The following is a 24,827-nucleotide window of genomic DNA, read 5'->3' as shown; positions in this document are numbered from 1 at the left end:
TTATTATGGTAAAGAGTGAAATGAAATATTTTTATCAACCTGTGAACACATCAATCGACATGATGGAGTGAGCAAAAGGGATGAAAGGATGAGGAGAGGAAAAGAAAAGCAGGTGAGAAGAAGAGAGAAAGTAAAGAGAGAAGGCAAAAGAAAAGTTGAAAGAAAAGGTAAAAATGTGAAATTGTATGTATAGGTAGTTGAGTAGTGTTGGTGTGTTATGTGCAGTCTCCAGAGTTGATTTGACATGAACCACGGAATGAATACCTCACTCAGGTTTTTCCACTGATCATCTTTTACCATCTTCATCCTGCTCATCATCATTCTCATCATCAACATGAGCAAAGAGTCACACTTTTTTGCTTGAAACCGCTCACAGTGAAGCTACTCAAACAGTTATCAAGTAAAGAGTTGTTTCAGTTGTGAATCACAAGAGAAACGGTTTAAACAAAAAAGATAACAAAAAGCAGTTTAAATGTGACTCGAGCAAAAAAATGGATTCACTAAAGTTATCCAGATAATGAGGCAAAGGGAATGAACAAATTTTTTGCTCATCATCATGCTAATAATGTTTCATGATAAAGTGTAAAGAAAATTATTTTCCTTTGAAATGAAAAATTTTACTCTTGTTCACCTTACAGTTTGTACAATATTCACCTTTTTTTCAGTGTAAAAAGTAAAAAGTATTTTCTATTTTCTGTGCAACTTTCAATATTCATTTTCAACTTTTATTCAAATATCTTGTTCTCTTCTTTTACTACATCATGGTCAACATGGCCAGTGAAATGGTGAACTTTTCTGTTTACTGTCTGTCCATTTTGGGATAAATACATTGGACAAAACTTGAAATTCAACAGAAAATTTGCTTTTCCTTTTTACCGGATAAAATTTTCATCTCTTGCTTTCCCAGTGTTTACAAGCTTTCTGTCATCTTGATCTTGTCAACATTGATATTAACCTGTACAAAATTGGATGCAACAATGAGAATAAAACTGAAAAGAAAAATGGATTTAACCATTATTTATTGTTCAATTGTTGAACCCAAATTAATGTCACCAAATTTCCGTTCTCATGGAATGAATTTCAATGTTCCAACGTTTCATCTTTTCCTACTTTCATGGTAAAATAGAGAGAGAAAAAAACAAAACTTTAGACACTCTTATGATCAGATCAGACATCATCATCAATCATCATCTTCACCTTCATCATTCCCATCAATTTCATTGCCATCATCAACAACATCAACAACAAAATTAACAACGAAAACGGTTAAACAACAAAAACATGATTAAACTTTCACAGTTTACCTGTCTGTGTACCTTAAGGTGTGCCTTACTCGTCAATGAAATACGCAAGGTAACCTGTAAAGGTATTGCTGTTATTGGTGCTTCAGGTGGTGGAAATGAAGGTAAGACTAAAGAAGAGAGAAAATTAGTGTTTAATCAATTGTTCATCATAACCATGATTATCATGAAAAGAGCAAAATAAATTCACTCATGCACTCAATTTGTTGTTCATCCATTTGTGCTTTCATGAGAAAAAAAGTCAACAATTAATCGGAAAATGAAACAATCACAGAACAAGAAAAGTACAAAACTCATTAATGCATGTTAACACCAATTAACCAACTGAATAAATCATTATTGTGATCAGTTTTTTTACAAGATTAGATTGTTGTCCATTTTCATTGAAACTACATTTCATGGTTGGTCAACATTGAAACCTTGAAATTTGATGAACTCGAGAGGAAAAGAAGAAAAGAATTGTTCTTTTTCATCTTCATCCTTCCAAATTGAAATGTCCAACAACATTATCATTACCTTGTCATGATGGTTAACATTCATAAAGTGAAACTTTTCAAGTTCGTATTTACTCTTGATGCTACCAAATTAGTCTTGTCAGTGAAATGCCAATTCAATTTCAATTTAGGAAAATAACAGTTTTCTTATTCTGTGACTATCAGATAATTGCAATTCATTAGAAAATTATTCATCTGATGCTTTTATCATGAACAGAGAAAATCGTATTAAAACGTTAGCAGAAATAATCTTTTGCTCCAAATCCTTCGTCAACATGGAAGAAACAATTTTTAAATTTTTATTCGTTTCGTTTAAAATCGTTTCAACCTTTTAGACTGATTGAGTTTACTGGGATAAAGGAATCGGATAATTGAATTAATTTAACTTGGCTAACTTTATTCAAGTTCAATGAAACGTAAAAACTTAAAGCCAAAAAACTTTAACCGAAAAGAAAATAAAAGTTAAACTCATTCATGGCTTCCCAGTTGAATCACTCAGAATGGAAATATGAAAAAACTCAGAATTTTGTCAATTTTCCAAAATCAGGAAATACAAATCTTTTAAAATGTCATTTATCAAAGTTCAATATTTCTGATAATTTTCATGTTTTTTTGTTTCATTCTACAAATGGAAACTTGTTGGAGCTTCAAATGGAATGAATAGTTGCAATGATTATTTTTGAATGTTCAATTTTTTTCCATGTTTCATGGTTGTAAAAGTTTGAGCTGATTAAATGCTCTTCACAAGTATTATGGAAAAGAGAAAAGTTTTGCCTTGAAAAATGAAGACGATAAAATATTGGTTCAATATGGTTCAATAAATTCATATTTATGTGCTGTTAATGTTGAGTTAAATTATCATCATTGGTTCAGTGCAGACGAAAGGAAGAAACGAGGAAAAAACAGGGAAAACAAAACAAATCTCATTTGAGGATTGAATCTGCAAAAAATGGAACAAAAAGAGTTCATCTTTTTTTTTCTTCTTCGCCCACTTCATTAAGTTCTTGTATCAGTGGGAAAACTGGAAAAATACATGAAAATTGAATGTTATTTAAATAATTAAATCTTTACTTGAAACAAGCACTTAACAGGTTAACTGAATTGCCTCCAGTTGAACCAAAAGTTTCAATCGATCCATTTGAATCTGTTTCAACTCAAAATCAATAAACTAATTTGTCATTTCGATTTGAACTTTTCTTACGATTTCTGTTTTGTCTTTAACTCATCTGAACATTTATGATTTTTTACGTTTTTCTGATTAACATGGAAAACTTTTCTCAATTAACTGAAATGTTCAATCAAATGTCAATAGATAAGTTGATTGCATGATTAAATCGCATTATTACATTGTAACTCTTGGCGTATCAATTTACCTTTTCTCAACCACCATTGCATGTTATCCTTTTTTAACCTTTTTGTTGCTTGAGAGAAGTTCAGAGAATCTTGGAAATGGTTCAGCAAAAGGTAACTTCATGAGAAGGGAGAAAAAGAAACAAAAGTTAAATTGATTTTGTAGTAATTAAATGAAACAAGATTGACAGGGAATCAAGTGGTAATGGAAAGGGTCAAAGCTGAAACAATTTTCACTTGACCAGATTATCTGATCAAAGAAAAGTGTCCAGATGAAAGGGCAAATGGTTGGCAAAAATATTCAAGATGATTGAATATCATCTTGTCTTGCAACTCAATTTTCACTTTCAAATGTTTCTTTATAATTTATTCAATTGTGCATCATGACTTGACGTCAGGTTTAATCAATAAAAGGATAAATAATAAATGTGCAAATGAACAGGAATGAAAGGCAATTGATATAATCAGGTAAAAAAAGAGTTACAAGAGTCAACAGTAAATGAAGTTATACCAAAGATTGTTTAACCAAATGTAATAAATAAAGCAAAAAGTATAATGTTCATGTTATTATCATTGTTGTTATTAAATTCATCTGCTATTATTTATAGTTTCAACATGAAAATTTGTTGCGTTTATCCGAATGTTTACATTGTTACAGAATTGAAATGGCAACATTTGAAGGAACCAAAGATAACTCAACATTTTTATGATTGATTTCTGTCCATAATATAATAACTATTTGATTTATCATTTTCCTGGAAAATATTCATTTCTCTGTTGCATCAGTTTATTCAAACTTGATACTGTAATTTAAATATTTGTTGTGAAAATGTCATGAAAATTATCATTTCCTTTCAATGTTTTCTTCTTTTTCTGAGTCGAGTATTTTACAAGTCTAAATGTACTTGAAGCACTTCAAGTTGGGTTTAAATTGTAAATATGAAATATTCAAAGGTTGAGCAAGGTTGGATAATGCGATTGCGAGTGAAATAATTGATAAGTTTCAGACAAGTTTAAAAATGGATTTCATGAAGATGGAACTTTTTGAAATGAAAAATGGTTTTCTTTTTTTCTACTTTTTCGAGTTTACCGGTTTTCTTGCTACTTTTTTCATTATCATCTTGACCACTCAATTCTCGAATTGGTTCCCCTGCTGAGTAAGTCTGATAAAGGTTGATCAAGTTTTACCTGACTGCTCCGGATAAATGAATAACTCAACAAGATTATTGGATTCAATAGTTGACCTTTGCTCGCCCCATTTTTTACCATTGTATTACAGGTGAAAAAGTCAAATGGTAATTTTACTTTTTTTACCTTCACTCAAATTATTCTTTACTGTTGACTTGGTTCATATCTTGACCAGAAGCTATTTTATGGCATTATTAAAGGTTCGACTTGAAGTTGCCTTTCAGTGGGAGTTTTCACTCCCCGCTGAAGGTTGGGAGTAAAAACTCCCAGCATTTATTGGTCACTTCAGGTTTACTTTGAAAACAAACAAAATCATTTTACAGGGAAAAGGTAATCGTCTTATCAAATATAATGAGATGAAAAGTTTTACTCAGCAAATTTGGAGTTTTTTTTTCTCCTCTTAAATTAGTTTACTGAAACAATTGAAAGGCTAAAGATTTAAATCTGCTCAATGGTTCTGATTCGTGTTAAATAAAGTTGAAGGAAAATGCTGAATTTAGAAATTGAACTTTTTTCTTTACTGCCATTTTTAAGGTTACATTTCTTTTACCTCAATGTTGGTTGAACATTTTGCTCAACTGTTATCCACTTTGTTTCGCTGAAAAGAAAGCAAAAGTTTGCCTGTTATTCACTAGACTGAACATCAAGGAATGAAGTGAAAAGATTTCAAAATTAATTAGTCAAAAGTTGGAAATTTCAAGGCAAAATTCATTTTCTTTAACAATTATAATGTTGAGTTTACTTTTCATTTCATCTCTAATTAAGCTTGAACTTGTTTCGCACTTGAATAATACAGTTTAATTACTCACTTTTACATTAGATTTATTTCAAGCGTTAATCACTGATTTTAATCTTTATCATACTGTCGTGATAAAACTGGGAGTTAGAAAGAAGCATTTCTATATCCTTAGCATTATAACATCAAATCATTCCTATCAGATAATCGCGTCTTGAACAAACAGTTTTCACTCTTTTCACCATTTCAATGATAACTCATCATTTTTTTCGCATTCAGGCGTTTTTACAGCAAACTTTTCGCTTGCTTAGCAGATAAATTTCAAGATAAATGAATTTCATCTCAGTTCCAAGAAATCATTATCATGGATATTAAGAAATGAGAAATAGATTATTTCATCATTTTGTAGCCACTGTTGTTGCTATTTACATCAAGTTGAACTCCATCGCTCAGACTGTTTATCACAACTTGCAAGTTTCCACCAGATTCAAGGTAAAAATTATGTTAAAGTTCAGTAAAGGTTGAAGGGAGAAAAAAACAAAAATATTTTCACATCACCATTATCATCATTTTCACCCTTCAATCCCATCCTCAACCTTATTGTTAATTTTTTTGAGCGAACGATTTTTTCTTTTTTTCTCTGAACAGTTTTTCATTCCTTCTATTGTGATGATCATTTTTTGCTTCCTTTGCATGGCTCAATGGTTCTGTAAATAGCTCATTGCTCTTCATCAGCAGCATAATCAGTAAAAACATTGAATAGTTGAAAATGATATTATTACATTAATACCAAGCTTTATAATTATTGCTACAAACAGAAAGGAAATATTCATCCAAAATTACCTGGCATTTTAAGCAACTGTACTTGCTAATTTCAAATTGAAATGTTAATCTGAGTTTAACAAGAGCTTGTTTGGTTGCTTGTCCTAAGGTTGAAATGATCGAAATAATTATTTGATGGACAAAAGTTGGAACTTGATTCTTAATATTATATTTACAGTTAATAAAACCTTATTTGAGTTGAATTTCTTGGTTAATTTACAATGTTAAAGGACAACTTGGATACCAAGGAGTTTTCAGTCTGAATGCAAATACAATACTGGCTATTGCGATGCCAACTGCGTACACTATGAGTAGATCAATTATGTAATGAAACTGCAATGGAACTGTTTCCGAGTCTTCACTGTTTGTATCATCTGCATAGTAACATGAAGGTGATAGCTTTATATTTAGTCGTTTGTTAATTTCATTCCCAGTGCGTCTTCGTAATTGTGTTTGATATTCAATTTCGGCATAAACACCTTTTAAGATTATATCTTTAACTTTAGGTGAACTATTTCTGTTAATTAAATATCCCGAAAAAGAATAAGAAATGGGCTTTCGAATAAGCGGCATTTTCTTTTCTTGCTCAGCGGCAAAACTGCATCCAATTTTTTTGAAAAGTTCGTAACCTACATCTCTCTCCAACGTTACATGGCCAATCTTGTGCATTTGATTATAAAAGTTCAGCCAATCATATGAATAGGTCTCGAGGAATTCGAGTTTTTCTTCTACCAATTTAGCATAATGGTCTGTTGATTCAAGTAGAAGTTGATAACAATGGGAATCTGACAAACTAAATGGTTTATAATTGTGTTCAATAATGTCTCGGTAACTTGTCAGTTTAATAAAATTTTTATCAATAATAAGTCCAGTTTGCAGATTTGAGGTTGACAATATTCTGGCGAGGAACAGTACAATGATGTAGAAACCGTAAACACATTTTTGGGTTAAACATTCGGGTGATAAAGAGTTTTGACATGAAAAGTATTCAAAGTTATTCCAAATTATTTGCTTTAATGATGATTGAGTGCGCTTAATGATGATAGCCATGAATAGAACTGTTAATAGAGCCATTAAACAGGCAAAGGTGAAAATAACTTCCAAGCCAAATTCACTTAATGAATCGAAAGGTGTTGAACTTGAGTGTCTTGTAATGGCGTTTTGTGTGTAAATTGCAACGCACTGCTGCAGATTTTGAGCAGTTGTTGTCAAGTTTGTTCCAATGTTTTGCAACGAAACAGTAGTAAACTGTTTTGGAGTGTAATCAAACTGCCCATGTTGAAACTCACGCAAAAATCCTTCACAAACACCGTCATCAGAGCAAACATTGCCTCCTGGTATAAGATATTGGATGTAAGTAACATTGCATCTTTTTGTGATGAATAACAGCATTCGATTCATGAGCAAACGGGCTGGACCTTCAAGTTTGTTATTCAACACGTAAAGACTTGGTGTGTAAAAGATTGCAATCGTACAGTTACACATTTTAACAATACACTTGCCAATTAAACAGGGTAATGTGAAGCTAAACAACGAGCAAACTGCAAGTTTATCGACACTAACTTTGAATGTGAAGTTGAAAAGAGTTGATTTACTTCACGACTCAAGTGTCTTCATTCATTCCTTTAATCATTTTTAGATGGTTCGATTGGAATGAGGCTATTAGCTTGATTGACTGTCTACATTTAGATCTTTTCATTACTCAAAGTTAATTATTTCTATGCCAATTACTTTAAGTTTTCAAAACATTATATTTAAGGAACATCAATAAGTTTTTAGTTCAATATCGTTCCTTTTGCTTCAACCATAAGAATAGAGTGTGAATGTCACTTGACTTTTTTATTTGGAGTTAATCATTCAGTGTCAATTAGTTAATCAATATGTTTTGAATTCATAATCAATAATGAAGAGACAGAGCGCTATTAGTACTCTTGATTGAATTGATTGTCTTTCTAAAAACTTCAATAACTCTATCATGTGAAAAGATGGAACCTAATTTAACTGGCAATATTATTGTTTATTCACCATTTACTAATCATTTCTCGTAATTGAATAATTTTCCAAATTGTTTTGCTGGTGAATGATTTAATTATAAATTGAATTGGAAATCAATTCTAGATATTAATCGATACGTTACTTTCACGATCAAGTTTACATTAAGTTAATTAATTCTTCATTCAAACCTGAAAACTGTAAAATGCTTAAACATTGCAGATCTTTTGTCCATTAGCCTGTGATTCAAGAACGAAACGAAACGATTCTGAAAACTGTAAGCTCGACTATCCTGTTGTCAATGCTAAATTGCAATCATAAGGAGTATGGGTAAAAATTCTGACTTTCGAGTTAAGAGTTCAAACTTTGTGAGTTTGTAGGCCCATAAAAACTGAGTCCATTAGTGACATTAAAAATTTTCTCCGATCGACCGTTTTTGAGAAAATCGAGGTCAAAGTGCAAACTTCGATCGCCTTTTATTCGATAATGGGACAAGATTTTTTCACGAAACTTATTTTCCTTAGGTATCTTTTGATGGCTAAACAGAAAATGCAATTATTTTGGAAAATAAAATTCTCTGTTTCTGTGCAACAGATACCTTCGATATCACTTCGATTTTCCGTTAAACCTCCGCCATTCTGTGACCATAATAGCTAGAGATCTGAAACTTAGTATTTGTCCATAAACATTGTTAGTAAATAGCATCGATCGAACACTTTTTTCAATTTATCAACAGTTCTCTTGATTTTGGACATTGACCTGAAAAGTTTGAACCCCGATATCTCGACAATGGCTATATCCACAATCATCATTCTTCGTTTAATCATTAGATCTTACCAATAGCTATAGTAAATTAGACTTTTGTAATCATCAAAAGTTATACAAAGAATGTTCTAGCTTGTGTTGTCAGATTTTGTATTTCGTATATTGAGTTGAATGATAATGCTTATGATGCGCTATAAGTATACTCATCAATGAATAAGCAAACTTGAATTTTTTATATATTTAGTCAAACTATATAATAGCTATTGATAAGATCTAATGATAAAACGAAGAATGATGATTGTGGATATAGCCATTGTCGAGATATCGGGGTTCAAACTTTTCAGGTCAATGTCCAAAATCAAGAGAACTGTTGATAAATTGAAAAAAGTGTTCGATCGATGCTATTTACTAACAATGTTTATGGACAAATACTAAGTTTCAGATCTCTAGCTATTATGGTCACAGAATGGCGGAGGTTTAACGGAAAATCGAAGTGATATCGAAGGTATCTGTTGCACAGAAACAGAGAATTTTATTTTCCAAAATAATTGCATTTTCTGTTTAGCCATCAAAAGATACCTAAGGAAAATAAGTTTCGTGAAAAAATCTTGTCCCATTATCGAATAAAAGGCGATCGAAGTTTGCACTTTGACCTCGATTTTCTCAAAAACGGTCGATCGGAGAAAATTTTTAATGTCACTAATGGACTCAGTTTTTATGGGCCTACAAACTCACAAAGTTTGAACTCTTAACTCGAAAGTCAGAATTTTTACCCATACTCCTTTACTAATGTTGTGGTTATGTTTAGTGAAAATTGTTACACTTTTGGGTTGAACTCATTATTAGTGTTTCAAAATGTTCGTACAATTACCTTCATCAAAGTTCACTCATGTTGTTACTCATTACAGCAACAGCAAAACATTTATGGTAAAAGCTGTGAAGTTATTGAAAACTGCAAATTCAGTCTAACTATTTGCACATTCAAATGTTATATTATTTCCTAGTCACACACTTTTGAAGCATTTATTTTGTGAAAACTTCAATAAAATTAGTTAATCATACAGTTGAACTGTTTTCCAGCCTAACTGTGTAAACAATCAACAGTTTAATGTCAACATAACTGTCTGGAACCATTGAAATGAAATAAGTCTCCAACATTTTAGGGTTTACTTTTTATGGCAAACCCAAAACATGCTAATTTATTGATCAATTGTGACTTAAAATAGTTTCAAACTCAGCAGAAAATTGAATCTATCAAATGCTTGAACGAAAATAGCCAATAAATTGACTTTTTCAATAGCTTTTACCATTGAATAATCCTTTTTTACTCGTAAAATGGCGAAAACTAATCAATAGTTTCTTATATAATTTGTTGTATAATTGCAATTTACACCATTTTATCATCTTGGTAACAATAAAGCACAATTTTATAGCCAAATCGAGTCGATTTAAAACAACCTTTTCTTCGACTCACTAATGTCAAGTTATATAAGTTCAAGTTCAGTTCGAGTTTAGTTCTTTTCGTCAAATTACCAAGTCTAATTGCTTCCAATTCAAATGTTAATTCCTTGCACAACAGCTTTAACCTGTTAATAACTAACAAAACAATTGGAATGACATTTAAATCTTAAGTTTTTGTCCAAATTAGTGAATTTTATGATGAATTAAACTCTTATTTAAACTTATAAACCATGAAGTCAAAGTCATTAACCGAAATTGCAAATTTGTTTAGAATCTGAAATATTGAATAATTTGATTTTCTGGTGAAAAATGAAAGATTGTGATCTTAAATTAGCATAAATTATTCAAACAAGTAAACAATCTTGACGTTTCTTGAGGATGAAACCAATTGAGAAACAATTTTTATTCCACTTTTTTCTCCATCCAATTGTCTTGCCATCATGCTGTATGACTATTATTAAAATAGTTGGATAAATAATATTCATCTGAATAAACAAATGTGATTATCATTGTTGATCTTTGATATTAATTTTCTGATTCCTCTTTACCTTAACTTTCTACCTTTCCAATCACAACCTTTAATATCCAATATCAATATAAAAGGTTCAGCTTGTTGTTTACCAGAAATAAAACCCAAAAAATGTCCCACACTTAAAGATGAATAACAAATGAAATCAGCAAAAACAGATGAGCAAACAATAAAAGTGATTCAATAGCAGTTACATTAGCTAAACTCGTTATATTAATAACAATTTTGTTACTCTTCCAATTGAATCGTTCATCATTTCATCAACACCATTTGCATGATGATTATAAGAACAATCAAAACCTTTAAGATTAATTAAAGGAATAAGTGGAAACTCAGGGAAAACGAAAGAAATGGAATGAAATTAAAAGGAAAACAAAATATTCTCAAATGAATTGAAGCAGGGAAAACTTATGTAAATGAAGAAAAAATGTGAAAATTTTATTTGAACACTTAACAGGGAAAAATATTCAAAATTATAACATTTTCACTTGGAATTCATTCTTTTCGGAAAACAAAACAGAATCGCAAATGTAATCAAATTTGAGCTCAATTTATTTTCATCAATATTTATACATTAGAGAGATGAATAAGGTCAATACAGCGATCCATCATCACTTTGAAATTTGATGTGCATTACCATTATATCTGTGACTTACCCTGAAATGCTTGGAAAGGTTGAACAAGAAAAAGGTGCAAAAAAGAAGTTCAATTTTCAGCTTTACCATTTTGTCATCTTTTTCATCATTTTTTTTGTTTCTCAAAATGTTCTGAATAGACTGAAAATTGATTTTGACATTTTTCATGGTTTAAACTCAATTGCAACTGAACTGAAATTGCCACAATTTTGTTTCTTTTTTCTGAGCAAAACTCAAACCAATTCTCCAGTGCAATTAACATGTTCAAGTTACACAAAAAGTAAACCAGAAAATTTGACTTTTCTTGTAAAGAAGAAAATTTCAATCAAATTTGCTCATTTCACTTCAAAACTTGCAATTTTAAATTACAATTAATCATGGAAACCTTTAAAGCTAATGGCAAAGAATCTCGAACATGATAATGAATCAATTGAAATTGATTAAATATTAAACGTTGAAATGGTTAAATAATGTCAACGATAATGAACAGGATTTATGTTCAATTGAATAATTTATATAAAATTTTGCTCAAATTGATTCCTCTATTGAAAGGTTTACACAAAATTGTGAATAATAATGGAAATGAAAAGATAAAAAAATGAATATAATTCTTGATTCTTCATTTTCCTTTTCTTCTTCTTCTTCTTACCTCGTTTTTATGGCACTTAAATCATCAGGAATAAGTAATCAGATAATACAACATGTACATGAAACATTCAGTTGTAGTTGAATATTAATTCAACTGATGAAATTGAACAAAAGGCATTTGCATTTGGTAAAAGCGAGTTTAATATCATTAGAAAAAAAAGGACAAAAAATAAGTGAAATAATGATGATAATGTAATAAGATGAGGAAAAGAGCAAAATAGATCGCTGTAAGTGCTTATAATGAGAGGACCCTTTGAACAGATAAGGTTAATGTTGCTTTAATTATATGTCGAGTGTTGCAAGGGAATGGAAACAATTAATAAAAACTGGTTAAACGATAATTGTTTCAGCTTCAGCTTGAATATGTGATTATAAAAAGTTAATCAAATTGCAGGTTATTTGGCAAATGGTGAAATTTGCTGTTGATTAGCTGATTATTATTGATTTGTTTGTTTCCACTTTTCTCGTCTTTTTCCTCCTTCCTTATTCGTGTTGTTTTGCTGTTTCGAGTAACGAGTTGATTAAGTATTTCTTTCTGTTAAATGGTTATCTTGTTATCAATCAGAATAAATGATCATCTCACGAGTAGCTAAATATTAATAGTTATTCATCAAGGAACATGAAAATAATCATGATAATAATGTTAATCAAGAGTAAAGCTTCCTGAAGACAATTGGAGCTAAGAAAATGTGAAAATCCTAAGGGAAGCAGATTATAACAATTGCAGTCTTCAATCTTCATGAAGTTAACACTTGCCAACTTACAGATCATCATGATTATCATGAAGACCAAAAGCTGTGGAACTGAAGAAGAAGAAGAAAAAAACAGTGAAAATATATCCAAGTTTATCAATAATCTAATGCTGTTTTGAGTCTCTCTTCATAACTTGGCTTTTTTTTTCACTCCAAGTGAATATTTTTTTTGTCCATTTTTTGTTTCACATGCAATAATCTCACTAAGCTCGAGTCCAGTTTTTTTCTCGTTACTTTTTGAACCTTTTTGTTATCGATTAACGTAAAAGTACATTTGCTAATCTACGTTCCAACTGGACTAATGAATGTTTGAAACTGAACTGTAAATGGAAGAAGAAACATTTTCTGAGCAAATCTTTTGAACCGTCAGGTTGAGCCTGTAATTAATATGATAAACATCGTTATTAGTGCAAAGACGAGATTTAATTTGCTTCGTTTTGATAGCAATTGCCAGAGCTGCAAATTGCTTGCTTTTTAATGGCTTTACTTTGCCTCTGTTAACATCACGTCTTTGCAATTGCATTAAACGAAACGTTTTGCTTATTATTTATGGCTCGATTTGACCACTGGTTCACCTGTTTCTCAACATCTTTATCTGCCTTCAGAAATTAATTTCATCTTTGATATTCTTTACTCTATCACAATAACTGAATTTGCTTTTCTGTGTCAATCCAACTAATCTTGACCAATTTTACAGAAAAGTCGAAAAGTCTTTTTTTTCAATTTTCTTTCGTACAATTTTTATTCTATTCAATATTGGAATATCAGTTAAAAAGCTTTTGTTAACACAGTTTTTTGCTTCGATCAAAAGTTTTTTTAGTCTCTTTTGAATGCACAGTTTTTGTATTGGTGAAAAAAGTACAACTTCAGCTGAAATTTATCCAGCTTTGATCGTTAATTTTACTCCAACTTTTTTTTCAAAACTGCTGGTGACTGAAGATATTCAATGAAAGTGACAAGTTTATTGATAAAAATTTCTATGGTAATGTCAATGCCTAAGGTAAAGCGGATGTTACTGAATCTTACCTGAACCAGTTTACTCGCTATTCAACATGTCATGAACAACACGTGAACTTTATTCAGCTTTTCACAACTTTTCTTCATTATCCTGTTCATTGTTGAATTTTGTGAAAAAAGTCACCAACGAATGAAATGATCAAAGTTATTTGTGAACATGGAAGAGAAGAAACACAAAAATTAAACTCGAAAAGGGGCGAAAATTGAATGTGAAGTCAATGAAAACGAATTGAACTTCTGATAATCTCGACAAAACAGGTTTTATTTTGAAGGAATTGTTGAAGACAGGGAAAAGAAAAGAAATGAAAAAGATGAGAAACTCATTGATACAACATTATTGAATTGCCACCATGAACTGCACTTGGAAAAATAGGGAAAAGGTGAGATTTACCTTTAAAAAGGTCACTTAAAGTTTAACTCTTTCCCAATCGCAATCGAGTCTGTCATAGATGAAGCAAGAAAAAACTATTAACGATAAGTTCTGAAAGAAAAGGGCAAGAACCATCTCAAGAGAATTTACTTTTTCTTCTCTTGTTCATCTTCTATTTTTGCTACTTTGTTCCACCTTGAAAGTGTATATATTTTGTGATTCATCTGGAATGCTCATTGAAAACTTTTTCTCTCTTCGTTTCAAGTGAACAAAATGCTCGAATTGGATTGGCAAGGATTGACGTTGAGCAAAGTGAGAATGATGATGGTTAAGATGAAGGATAAAGGGAAATGAGATCCATCGATGGATGAGGAGGAAACTGGGTGAGAGTGAAAAAAATTACAGGAAGCTATTAGATATAAGATGAAGAATTATCTAGAACATGGACTGGGAGGGAAAATGCGAGTGCTAAAGGGAATGCCATGGGAAGACTGAACAAGTGGAAATGTGAGTCAACTGAATCAAAGTCTACTCAGTCTGTGACCTTTTTTTTCCTCTCTTTTTGTGTATAAATTAGCAGTGAGAATACAAATTGCTATTCCGATTGAATTTCACCTTGCAGTGATTCAAGGTAAATCTCAATAGAATTGGTCAGAGAAAAAAAAGGAGAAACCAAAGAAGTCAGTGAAAGCTTTTCATCAACTAATCATTATTATTCACCTTTTCACCATTTCCCATGTTAATGGTTGTTCATTAAAATTGACAAGATCAAAGTCAATGTACAAAAAAGGACTTTGGATAAAGACCATTTAATGTGGGTTTAAACGAGAAAAGACAGTTTCTTTTCATCCCTTTAAAGTAATTCAAAATTGATGATACATTTGATTTTTGGTTGCGTTTTTGTATTACATTGATTTCATTATGTAAAAGGCTAAATCAACTTGTTTTGTTTTCTCGTTTTTATTGACATTTTTTGCTTGTATTATTGTAAACATTTGCTCAGATTTTCTGGTTTGTTTTGTGTGTTTGACATTGATATTGTCAAATGTTTAAAATGCTTTCATTTGGATACAATTGGTTGAGGTTTAATCAAGTAAATGTTAATGAAAAGGTTTTTGGGATTCAATGAACATCATGTTTGACAATCGCTTTTAATGCAATTTAAATCATCTCGTGTTATTGAGTTACATTTGAATGAGCTTTTTGTTCAATCGCTTTTTTGTGTTTCCCTTTTCAGCTTTTCATATTTTCATTTGTAATTAGTAATTGAAATTGAGTTGCTTTTGGATTCAGATTTCAGTTTTTTTCATCTTTTCAGGGCTTGTTGAATATGATTGGGTTTTTTGATCCGTCATTTTAATCTGCTTTTCAGTTGCAAATGTTTACTCAATCTGAATTGATTCTGGAATTATTTGCTTGATTAATTTTACATTTAATCTGTTCAATTTCAAATCTTTTCATGTAATCTTGTGATTGAATCTACAATTTCACAATTTTAACCGTTTCATGATGAAATATCTGGTTGAGACTTTTCAATGTTATCTGTTATTTTCAAAAGTTCAAGTATTGATTGAAGCATGAAAATGTCTCAAATCTATTGGAAAAATTGAATGATTTAAAGCTTTGCGTCTAGTTTATAAGATGAATAAAAGTGAATGTAAAAATTCATTTTGTTAACAAAATAGATTCAAAAGATGTTCACAGAATCATTATCAAGATTACAATTATATTTTCCATGACAATATTCATTTTTTATCACAAAAGCTGTAACAACAAGATTCAAGAATCAACTCGTTTCATCTATTTACGAGTGCAATGAATAAGATTATACAGCAAAAGGACGTTTCCAATCATTTTATTTGCTCTTTTTGAGGATAAAATTTAGACATTAAATGAAAAAATTATATTAAAATTACATTAGAATGAAAACAATTTAGACATTAAAAGGCAATGAAAGTTACTCGTAAAACCAGTAAAAACCTTTTTCTTTTGGTGCAAAGGATTTAACCATTTTGGGTTAACTTGAAGACAAACCTTGAGCTGTAAACCTTAACCTAATGATAAAACCTAAAAATTGAAAGAGATCAAATTAAAGCTGATAAAAGTTTTTATCGTTCAATTGGCTGTTCTGTTGAGGCCATCATTTACCTGTCCAACAGTAAAGTCACATTTAAAAGGGTTTTCACCTTGATTACCCAGAAAAAATGTTGAACCTGAAAAAGAAACAACATTCTGGTTTAAATGTCTTTTTCCTTTACTTTTTCTTCTCTGATAACAATATCAGAAAGAGAGAGAGAGAGAGAGGTAAAGGTAAATGTCAAAATGAACAACTCGAAATGCTGTTGAAATAACCTGAGGCTTCATGTCAGGTCATTCATCTATCAATATGAAAAAAGCAAAATTTTGCCTGAAATTGGTAACAGAAAGGTGAAAAGAAAAGATGAGCCAAATATTACATTATTTATTTAGACAGAAATGACCGTAAATCACTTGAAGAAAAGGCTGATTGTATCATTTACTTTCTGTTTCTGATTTTCTCAATGCTTCTTATTCCAAGATTATCCTCAGCATTCACAGTTATCGGGATAAATGAAGCATTGAAAATTAGCGATGCAAAAGGTTAATCCAAAGGTAACTTTAATGATTACAAGAGAGAGAAACAGATATTCATTAGTCTTCGTTATTACTCTTGTTTCCCTTTAATAATGTAATATCATGTTGTCCAGGTAAACTGCATGTAACTATCAGTTTGATCATTAAGATGAAACGATTTCACCAAAATGAAATGTTTCACCTTTCTCATGACCATCAGTTGAATAATCAATTCGGATGCAAACATTAGCCTAAATTGATGGAAGCAAATTTTTCCTGGTAAACTTATTTTCGCTTTTAAAAACCAGTTTTCTGGTTCAAATTTTTGGGTAAAATTTTCAAATGAAAAGCTTGGAAATTGAAATTTTGTAAAATTCCTTCTTCTACTTGTAATCAAATGGATTTCAAATGTTTACATTTTACTTATTTATATTGAAAACAATAACATGTTAACCATTACAGGGAAGGTTACAGGGAATGATAAAATCTCTCATTCATAATTGATTAAAGAATTGCTTTTGGAGTTTAATGATGATAAATGGAAGCTTCAGTTAAAGTGAAAAGATAAATTGGATTTGGTCAAAATCGCCTGACAATTGGTCAGTCCGTTGATGCCTTTTGCTGGGTAAAGGGTTCCATGTTCACCTTTTGTTGATGAAAATGGAGTTGAAAATGACTTTTATTATCACAGGTTGAGGATGAAGTTTACCAGTTTATAATGAGAGGAGAAAAGCTTGAATCACAATTTTCAATTACAATTTTTTTCCCTTCAAATATGCTATTAATAGATGTTGCACTCATTAATATGGATATTTTTCACTCTTAATACAGGAAGATATTGTACATTAATCAATGTTATCAATCTGTTTGATTAAAACTCAACTGATGGAGAGATAATTAATCTTTCTCAATTTTTGTGTAGCTTCGTTAAAAAAAAGTACTTGACATTAACTTATTATGATTGAACCTTTAATGTTTTACTGAAGGTGTAAATTGAATAGAGACAAGAATAATCTGCTTTGTTCAGAAATAATCAACATTCATGAGCACATCTTGAACATTTTGATAATCAAAAGCTACTTTTTAAGCAAAAAACTCAGCTTTGTGACCATTGTAAATGTAAATGTAATCCCATCATTGAATTGATCATCAGCCAAACACCTTTTTGTGTTACCAGATGAAACCTAATCCCAAATAACCTGAAATGTCTTTTTGGGTTAGGCTTTTGATCGTTAACCATTTTGATCAATCCTTCAATCAAGATTATCTTTAATAAATTACAAATCTTATCAAATAACAATTAAAATAATGGAAAATAAATTGATTGGATTTATTAGTCTGAAACAAAAGCCTGAAATGAGCCACAAAGATTGGGTCTTTCAAGGAAAAGACATTTACAGTAAACTAAACCTTCCAGATGATTTATTTGCAAGTATGTTAATCTAAATCTAAAATTAATCACACAAATAAACTCATTAATGTGTTCTAATTGAATATCAGTTAACCAATCAATAACTGTTCACTGTATCTACAGAATCTTATTTTGTAATTAACAGTCTCATCAGCATCACATCAGTTGCTATTACAAGTTTACAAGTATAATAATTACAAGTTTACAAGTTTTGATAGTCATTAAGATTCATTGGCAAGGTAAAAATATATTTCATCCATCAGACCGACTATCGATTCAAAAGCACTTCCAATATTGTTGAATCACAGCGTCTGAAGTGCTTTTAAGCCGATGTACATCAAACATATCAAGTTGCATGATGAACATGATGAACAATTGGAAAAACAGTTTTCATTTGTAAAATATTAATCAACTTTTTCCTTTCAGTTTGTGCCGATTGTGGTGGAAATTATACCGATGAAGAACTGGAACTTTCCCTGTTGATATTAATGGGTATCATGTGTCTATTCTTCATTATCCTCTGTTGCCAATGTTTCTCTCGTATTCTTCACCATTGTCGCCATGATGATTCAACAAACTATCCGTATCCAGAAAAATACAAAAGCCTTCCACCTCCACCTTATGTGAGAAGCGTCAACGGAGTTTAACACCAGCCATTCACTGTAACACTTTAACTTCACTTCAACCCAACAGTAAAACACTTGAAAAACTCAAACTCAGAGATTTTCAGTAAAACTCAAAAAACTCTAAAAACTTGAAAATGCTCAGATTTGCTTCTGAAATGCTCCATAACTTTGAAAACTCAACTTTTCCATGTAAATAAATATCATTATTGTAACAAAAAAAAATCATTTACAAAAACAACCTGAACCTCTATCTCATCTGAATAATGAACAATTTGTATAAAGGTAAGTTGAGGATGAAAAAAAGCATTTAAATATTTCATGTTTTCCAGAATTTTGTTTGCAACATTTTCAAATTTCTTTGTCTTTTCCATTTAATCATTATATTAATCATTCCTTCCCAGTTTTCCAGTTGTTAGTGAATGTAAATTTTAAATGTGAACATTAATGATATCATTGATTTGCTTAGGCCTTTCATTTGTTTCTTTCTGCTTATATTTTACTCTTTCAAGTCATTTAGTAAATTGTCAATCTACTCGGAATGGACATTTAACTTTATTTTGGGTTAATTTCATTGTTTCCAACTATATTTAAATGGTTAATAATAGGCAGCTTCATCAACTTGTTATCATTTTCAAACGAAACTTGAAACAAAATGATTCCAGTTGACATCTTATTTTTACGTGATCTTATTTGCGTTTCACTTGTCAACTTGAATAAAGTTGTACTGAAAAAACATATTATTATCATTATTATTATTGAAACGTTATTGCTTTATACACAGGAATATAATAACTTTAATATTCAATAACAAGGTAAAGGGAAGGAAGTAAAAGTACAATTTTGTATCAATTTTCACTCAATTTAATGCAATGGTTCAATGCATTGTATTAACCTTAATATTATCATTGAAAGTGATGACAAAATAGTGAACCAAATAAAGCCTTACCGTGTATCATTATCATGTTAATGATACTATTGGTTTGGATTAAACTTGAATCATTTAATATATCAAATTAACCAAATTCAGTGAATCTCATTCAATATTTTTGTTTTATTTCTTGTAGATTGGTGTCAATTTAAGCATTTGGTTTTCACTGGTTTACATTTTTTTGGATCGTCACTTGAAATCTGGTTAAATGGTTCCAATGGTCATCTTTAACCATCCAAACTGTACTTCAAATAAGGCCACTTTGATTCTGGTTAAATGCTCAAGTGTTTCTGCCCATGAAAATTATCGTTTAAACCTGTCTGATAATAAAGAAACCAGATTTGTCTCAATTTTGTTAAATTGAAAATAAATGTTAAAGAAGTAAAAGTCCATGTAATGGATGAGATTGATTGGAATCTATTAATATCTATTATCTATTATTATGATTATTGTTATTATTATAAAGCCAAATATTATCAATTTAAACCTATTATCATCAGTCAATGCTTAATCTGTGATCTTAAAATTTTAGATCCAAATTTTTAATAAAATAAAATCAAGTCCATGATACAAGAAATGTTGTCATTTATTACAAGTATTATTACAGTTTTCCCCAGAGTTTTTTGCTTTTTTGTTACACTGCCATCTAGGTGAACTACAAGGGGAAACCACAAATTTTACAGTTCAAACAATTAAACTCTTTAATTGACATCCCCTCTTAGCCTCTTTGCTCCCTTTGAGGAGTCCTCTCCCTATAGGGGGAATCATTAAGTTTTTTAATTGTTTGAAGTGTGAAATTTGTGGTTTCCCCTTGTAGTTCACCTAGATGGCAGTGTAACAAAAAAGCAAAAAACTCTGGGGAAAACTGTATCGTCAATATCTAATGATTTAATATGAAAATTGAATGTTAAATTGAAGCTAATTTTCTGATTAGTTGACCGATTAAGGCTAAATTTTTTTAAAATCATTGGTTTCATTAAATTGTTGCAAACGTTTAAAAACGTAAACTTTTGGATTCTTTATCAAGGTTTAATATTTGCCATTGCTTTAGCATACTTTACCAATTCAATTGTGTTGTTTTCAATGCAAATGGATAATAATATCGTTAATAAGTGAATATCTTGATGAATACTTATCTTGAAAACTCAAGAAAGAGAAAAGACGATTGAATTGACTTTAGAATCATGAATATATAAATAATTTTATCATTTATTTCAAGATTTATTTATCAAAGTGTGAGTTGTTTACAGGGATTTTTGCTCCATCTATTGATATTCAGTTAACATTGTAATATTTTTAAAAAAAGCTTGTCAATTCTTTGAAAAAATTTTGATAAGAAAAGGTTTTACAACTTATTTAATTATCTTTGTTCTGGAAGAGAAAATGAAAAGGATAAAATTAAATAGCATTTATTGATTAAAATAATAAAAGCATGTGTTTATTTTGTCTTTTCAAATGTTGGCGCTGTAACCAACAAGCAACCGGTTACTTGTAGCTGGGGAAAGAACCACGGTTACTGGTTAGACTAACCATTTTGATAGGTAAACAGAGCATCTCTATTACTGTTTCGCTCAATTAAATTATTTTTAAACTTGATTTGATCTCTGTGATTTTTATCCTCGTCACAATGTTGACATTAGAAGCAGATGACTCTTCCCCTGACATGTCAGCGCTCCAGCAGACCGGTACTCTTATCTGTGGTCCTGGAGCTTTGCGTGCGTCCGCGATTCAGGCTGGACTGGTTAAGTTAACGCTGGAACAATACGAATCTATCACAAAGGCCAAAAAATATGCCATGGAACAAAGTATTAAAAGTGTTCTTGTTAAGCAAACCATAGCCCACCAACAGCAACAGCAAAAATCACTACAACGACACCAAGCTCTTGTACTTATGTGTCGTGTTTATGTTGGAAGCATTAGCTTCGAGTTAAAAGAAGATACAGTTCGACAAGCTTTTCTACCTTTTGGTCCTATCAAGTCTATTAACATGTCGTGGGATCCATTAACTCAAAAACATAAAGGATTCGCCTTTGTTGAATATGAGTTGCCAGAAGCAGCCCAGTTAGCTCTAGACCAAATGAACGGAGTAATGATTGGAGGTCGTAACATCAAAGTTGGTAGACCGAGTAATATGCCTCAAGCAGCGCCAATTATTGAGCAAATTACGACTGAAGCTAAAAAGTTTAATCGCGTATATGTTGCATCTATTCATGCAGATTTAACTGAACAAGATATTCAATCAGTTTTTGAAGCATTTGGTAAAATTAAATCATGTAAATTAGCTACATCACAATATCCGGGAAAACACAAAGGCTATGGTTTTATTGAATATGAGACAGATCAAGCTGCCACCGACGCGATAACTTCAATGAATCTTTTTGATTTAGGAGGTGAGTTCTCTTTATTTTAATTTTATAATATTCTGAATTTTCTTTGTACTTGCAGGACAGTACTTGAGAGTTGGTAGAGCAATCACCCCACCGAATTGTTTAGATGGACCAACAGCACCTAGCACGATGCCAACAGCGGCAGCAGTGGCTGCAGCCGCAGCAACAGCTAAAATACAAGCTATGGAAGCCACTGGCATCACCGCATCAAATAACTCATCGTCCGGAAATGCTTCTCTTGTGGAAGGTGTAACAACTATTTCTCCATCCAGTCTAACAATTCCAACACCACTTACTATTGGGGGATCTGCAAGTCTGATGACAATCTCTGCAACTCAAGTTCAGCCGGTGCTTGCAGCAAATGCACCGGGTATAATCACTGGCGTAACTGTGAATCCTTCTCCGAGTCTAATAACAACTCTTCCCATTCCTGTGGTTACACAAGTAACGACCGTAGCAGCTCAACCTATTACCACAGCAGTTTCAACGCTTTCAAGTTCTAGCTTAAAACCTGTAGCCAACGAAGTAACAGCAAAGAGCATTGCCATCAGTCTTGCTGCTGCTCAAGAAAAAGCATCGGCCATAGCTGCTTCGAAAGAAATTGAAGCAAAAGATCAAGTCGCTGGTGAAGAGCCACAAACCTTACAACAGCAAGAAAATATAGTAATTAAGGGATCTAACGCAAGACAAATGCTGATGCAAAAATTAATGCGTAAAACCGAGGTAATAATTTTAATAATAGTAGTATTAATTGCTATAAGAAATTAAGCTTTTCTCATAAAACATTTATCTAACTTTTTTTCAGTCAAGAGTGGTGGTCTTACGTAACATGGTTGGTGTCGAAGATATTGATGATGCTCTTGAATCTGAAGTAACTGACGAATGTGGTAAATTTGGAATTGTTAACCGTGTCATTATTTATGAAGAAAAACAATCGGAAGATGATGACGCTGAAGTTATAGTCAAAATATTTGTAGAGTTCAGTAATAGTCAAGGTAAGAAATTGAGAATATTATTTCATAGCATAATTTTTATTATAATTATTATTATTATTATAATTTTATTTTCAATCAATTTAACTGGTTTCTTGTATTTTATATTTTTTTTATATAATCACAGAGGCTATCGTAGCAAGAGACTCATTAAATGGTAGATTCTTTGGCGGACGAATTGTAAAAGCTGAAATCTATGATCAAACATTGTATGATGAAAAAGATCTCTCTGGTTAACATTTAATTTTAATTTATTGAGCTTAATTCATCAACCAGAACTTTTTTGTCACTCTCTATCCTCTATTTCTCTATTTCTTCCTTTCTTCCTATTCTTCTTCTCCTTCTTTCTATCTTTCTTAACATACACTCGCACACTTATACAAACACTTTAATTGACAAATTAAACGATATTTCATCAACCTTACAAAAAAGTTCTAATGTTTCAATTTATCCTTATGAACAATGATCATGCCATGCTACCTTTGTAACCCCAAATGTATCTAGATGTAACATCAATCGTCCAAAGAAGTTAATGATTGAATTACACTCATATGCATAACAATCATTGGTTGCTGTTGTTGCTGATGTAGATGGGGCTGTTGTGGTTGTTGGTTTTGTTGGAGTTGCGATTGTGGGTTTGATTGGAGTTGGGATTGCTGTTGTGATTGTAATTGCTGTTGATGGTGTGATTGTGGCTGTTGCTGTAATTGATGTTGTTGGGGTTCTTGTTGACCTTGCTGTTGTTGTTGCTGTTGCTGTTGCGCTTCTTGTACTTGTTGCTGTAATTGTGGTGTTTGAGGTTGAATTTGGTGTTGATGATTTTGTGTTTGTGGCATCGAGGATGGCTGCTGTTGTTGCGGGTGTTGATGTTGAAGTTGATTCGGGTTTTGTAGCTGTTGTTGTTGCTGCTGCGGGTGTTGTTGCTGGTGCTGATGTTGTTGCTGTTGTTGTTGTTGTTGTAATTGGGAACTTGATCCTGCTGGATTCTTAGGTCTACGTTTTCGTGTTTGAATACCTTCTTTCTTCATAGTCATTGGACGATTAACTCCATGTAATTTAAAATATAGACCACAAGCATTACAAACTGGTGCACCTTCAATATTACGCCTCCAAAGGGTTGTTTGAGCTGTTCCACAATTTGAACATGATAGACCTGCTCGTCGGTTATTTGGTATCTTCTTGTGAGGTTTTATTGGTGGTCGATTCATCCCATTGATCTTTGAATAAAGTCCACAAGCGTTACACAAATAATGGCCAGTACCGTCTCGACGCCATAAAGGCGTTGACATCGCACCACAGTTAACACATTCTCTGGCTTCACCACAATATTCATATTCAGATGTTAGTTGAGTACGGTAACACGGCGAGGGAAGCAAAGCTGCGAATGAGTAGAACACAAGATTAATAACAAAAGATCAAAAAAATGAAATAGAAATAATAAATTCGATAAGAAATAAATAAAGAAAATAAGTGAATGATAAATATGAAAAAAAAGTGAAACGAGAAAGAAATAAAGATTGAGCGAAGAGAGAAAAAAGTTTGATAAGCAAAAATAAAAGATAATTGATATTAATACTTTTGATTACAATCAGTAATATACTTACTTGTATAATATTGTGTGTTATGATTAAGAACCGCTGCCGGTTGATTGGTATCAACCAGATTTGCCGATGTTGTATACTGTTCAACATTTGCATAAACGGTACCAATTCCAATGGTTTCTTCATTCATTGCCATTGTGAGGAGTTTTATCGTGATTTCGATGATGATTTTGACGGAGATGATTTAGAGTGCAACTAAATCTCACTTTACCTCACTAGGCTGATCGTCA

General features: G+C 31.4%; 3 protein-coding genes across 3 annotated transcripts; 2 read left to right on the top strand and 1 right to left on the bottom strand.

The window, feature by feature from the left end:
• The first annotated feature begins 213 nt into the window (after nt 1-213).
• LOC149093442 (uncharacterized) lies at nt 214-20,195 on the top strand. The gene is made up of 3 exons (XM_089268753.1): nt 214-1,405; nt 18,490-18,971; nt 19,754-20,195. Exons 1-2 carry the CDS (start codon nt 1,282-1,284, stop codon nt 18,708-18,710), a joined length of 345 nt encoding a protein of 114 aa, XP_089124879.1. The 5' UTR covers nt 214-1,281; the 3' UTR covers nt 18,711-18,971; nt 19,754-20,195.
• A 954-nt stretch (nt 20,196-21,149) lies between these two features.
• hfp (Poly(U)-binding-splicing factor hfp) lies at nt 21,150-23,427 on the top strand. Its single transcript, XM_015931550.3, has 4 exons — nt 21,150-22,007; nt 22,063-22,727; nt 22,810-22,999; nt 23,124-23,427. The coding sequence occupies exons 1-4, from the start codon at nt 21,245-21,247 to the stop codon at nt 23,231-23,233; spliced, it is 1,728 nt and encodes a 575-aa protein (XP_015787036.1). The 5' UTR covers nt 21,150-21,244; the 3' UTR covers nt 23,234-23,427.
• LOC107363842 (uncharacterized) lies at nt 22,063-24,784 on the bottom strand. Its single transcript, XM_015931106.3, has 2 exons — nt 24,601-24,784; nt 22,063-24,374 (listed from the first exon to the last, which is right to left on the bottom strand). The coding sequence occupies exons 1-2, from the start codon at nt 24,731-24,733 to the stop codon at nt 23,509-23,511; spliced, it is 999 nt and encodes a 332-aa protein (XP_015786592.3). The 5' UTR covers nt 24,734-24,784; the 3' UTR covers nt 22,063-23,508.
• Nucleotides 24,785-24,827: the final 43 nt, after the last annotated feature.

The sequence above is a fragment of the Tetranychus urticae genome, chromosome 3 (assembly GCF_039701765.1).
Source record: "Tetranychus urticae isolate SD_2017Ah chromosome 3, NJAU_TeUrti_SD_1.0, whole genome shotgun sequence".
NCBI lineage: Eukaryota > Metazoa > Arthropoda > Arachnida > Trombidiformes > Tetranychidae > Tetranychus > Tetranychus urticae.
Note: the sequence above shows the minus strand (reverse complement) of the source record. Positions and strands in the feature narration are given on the sequence as shown.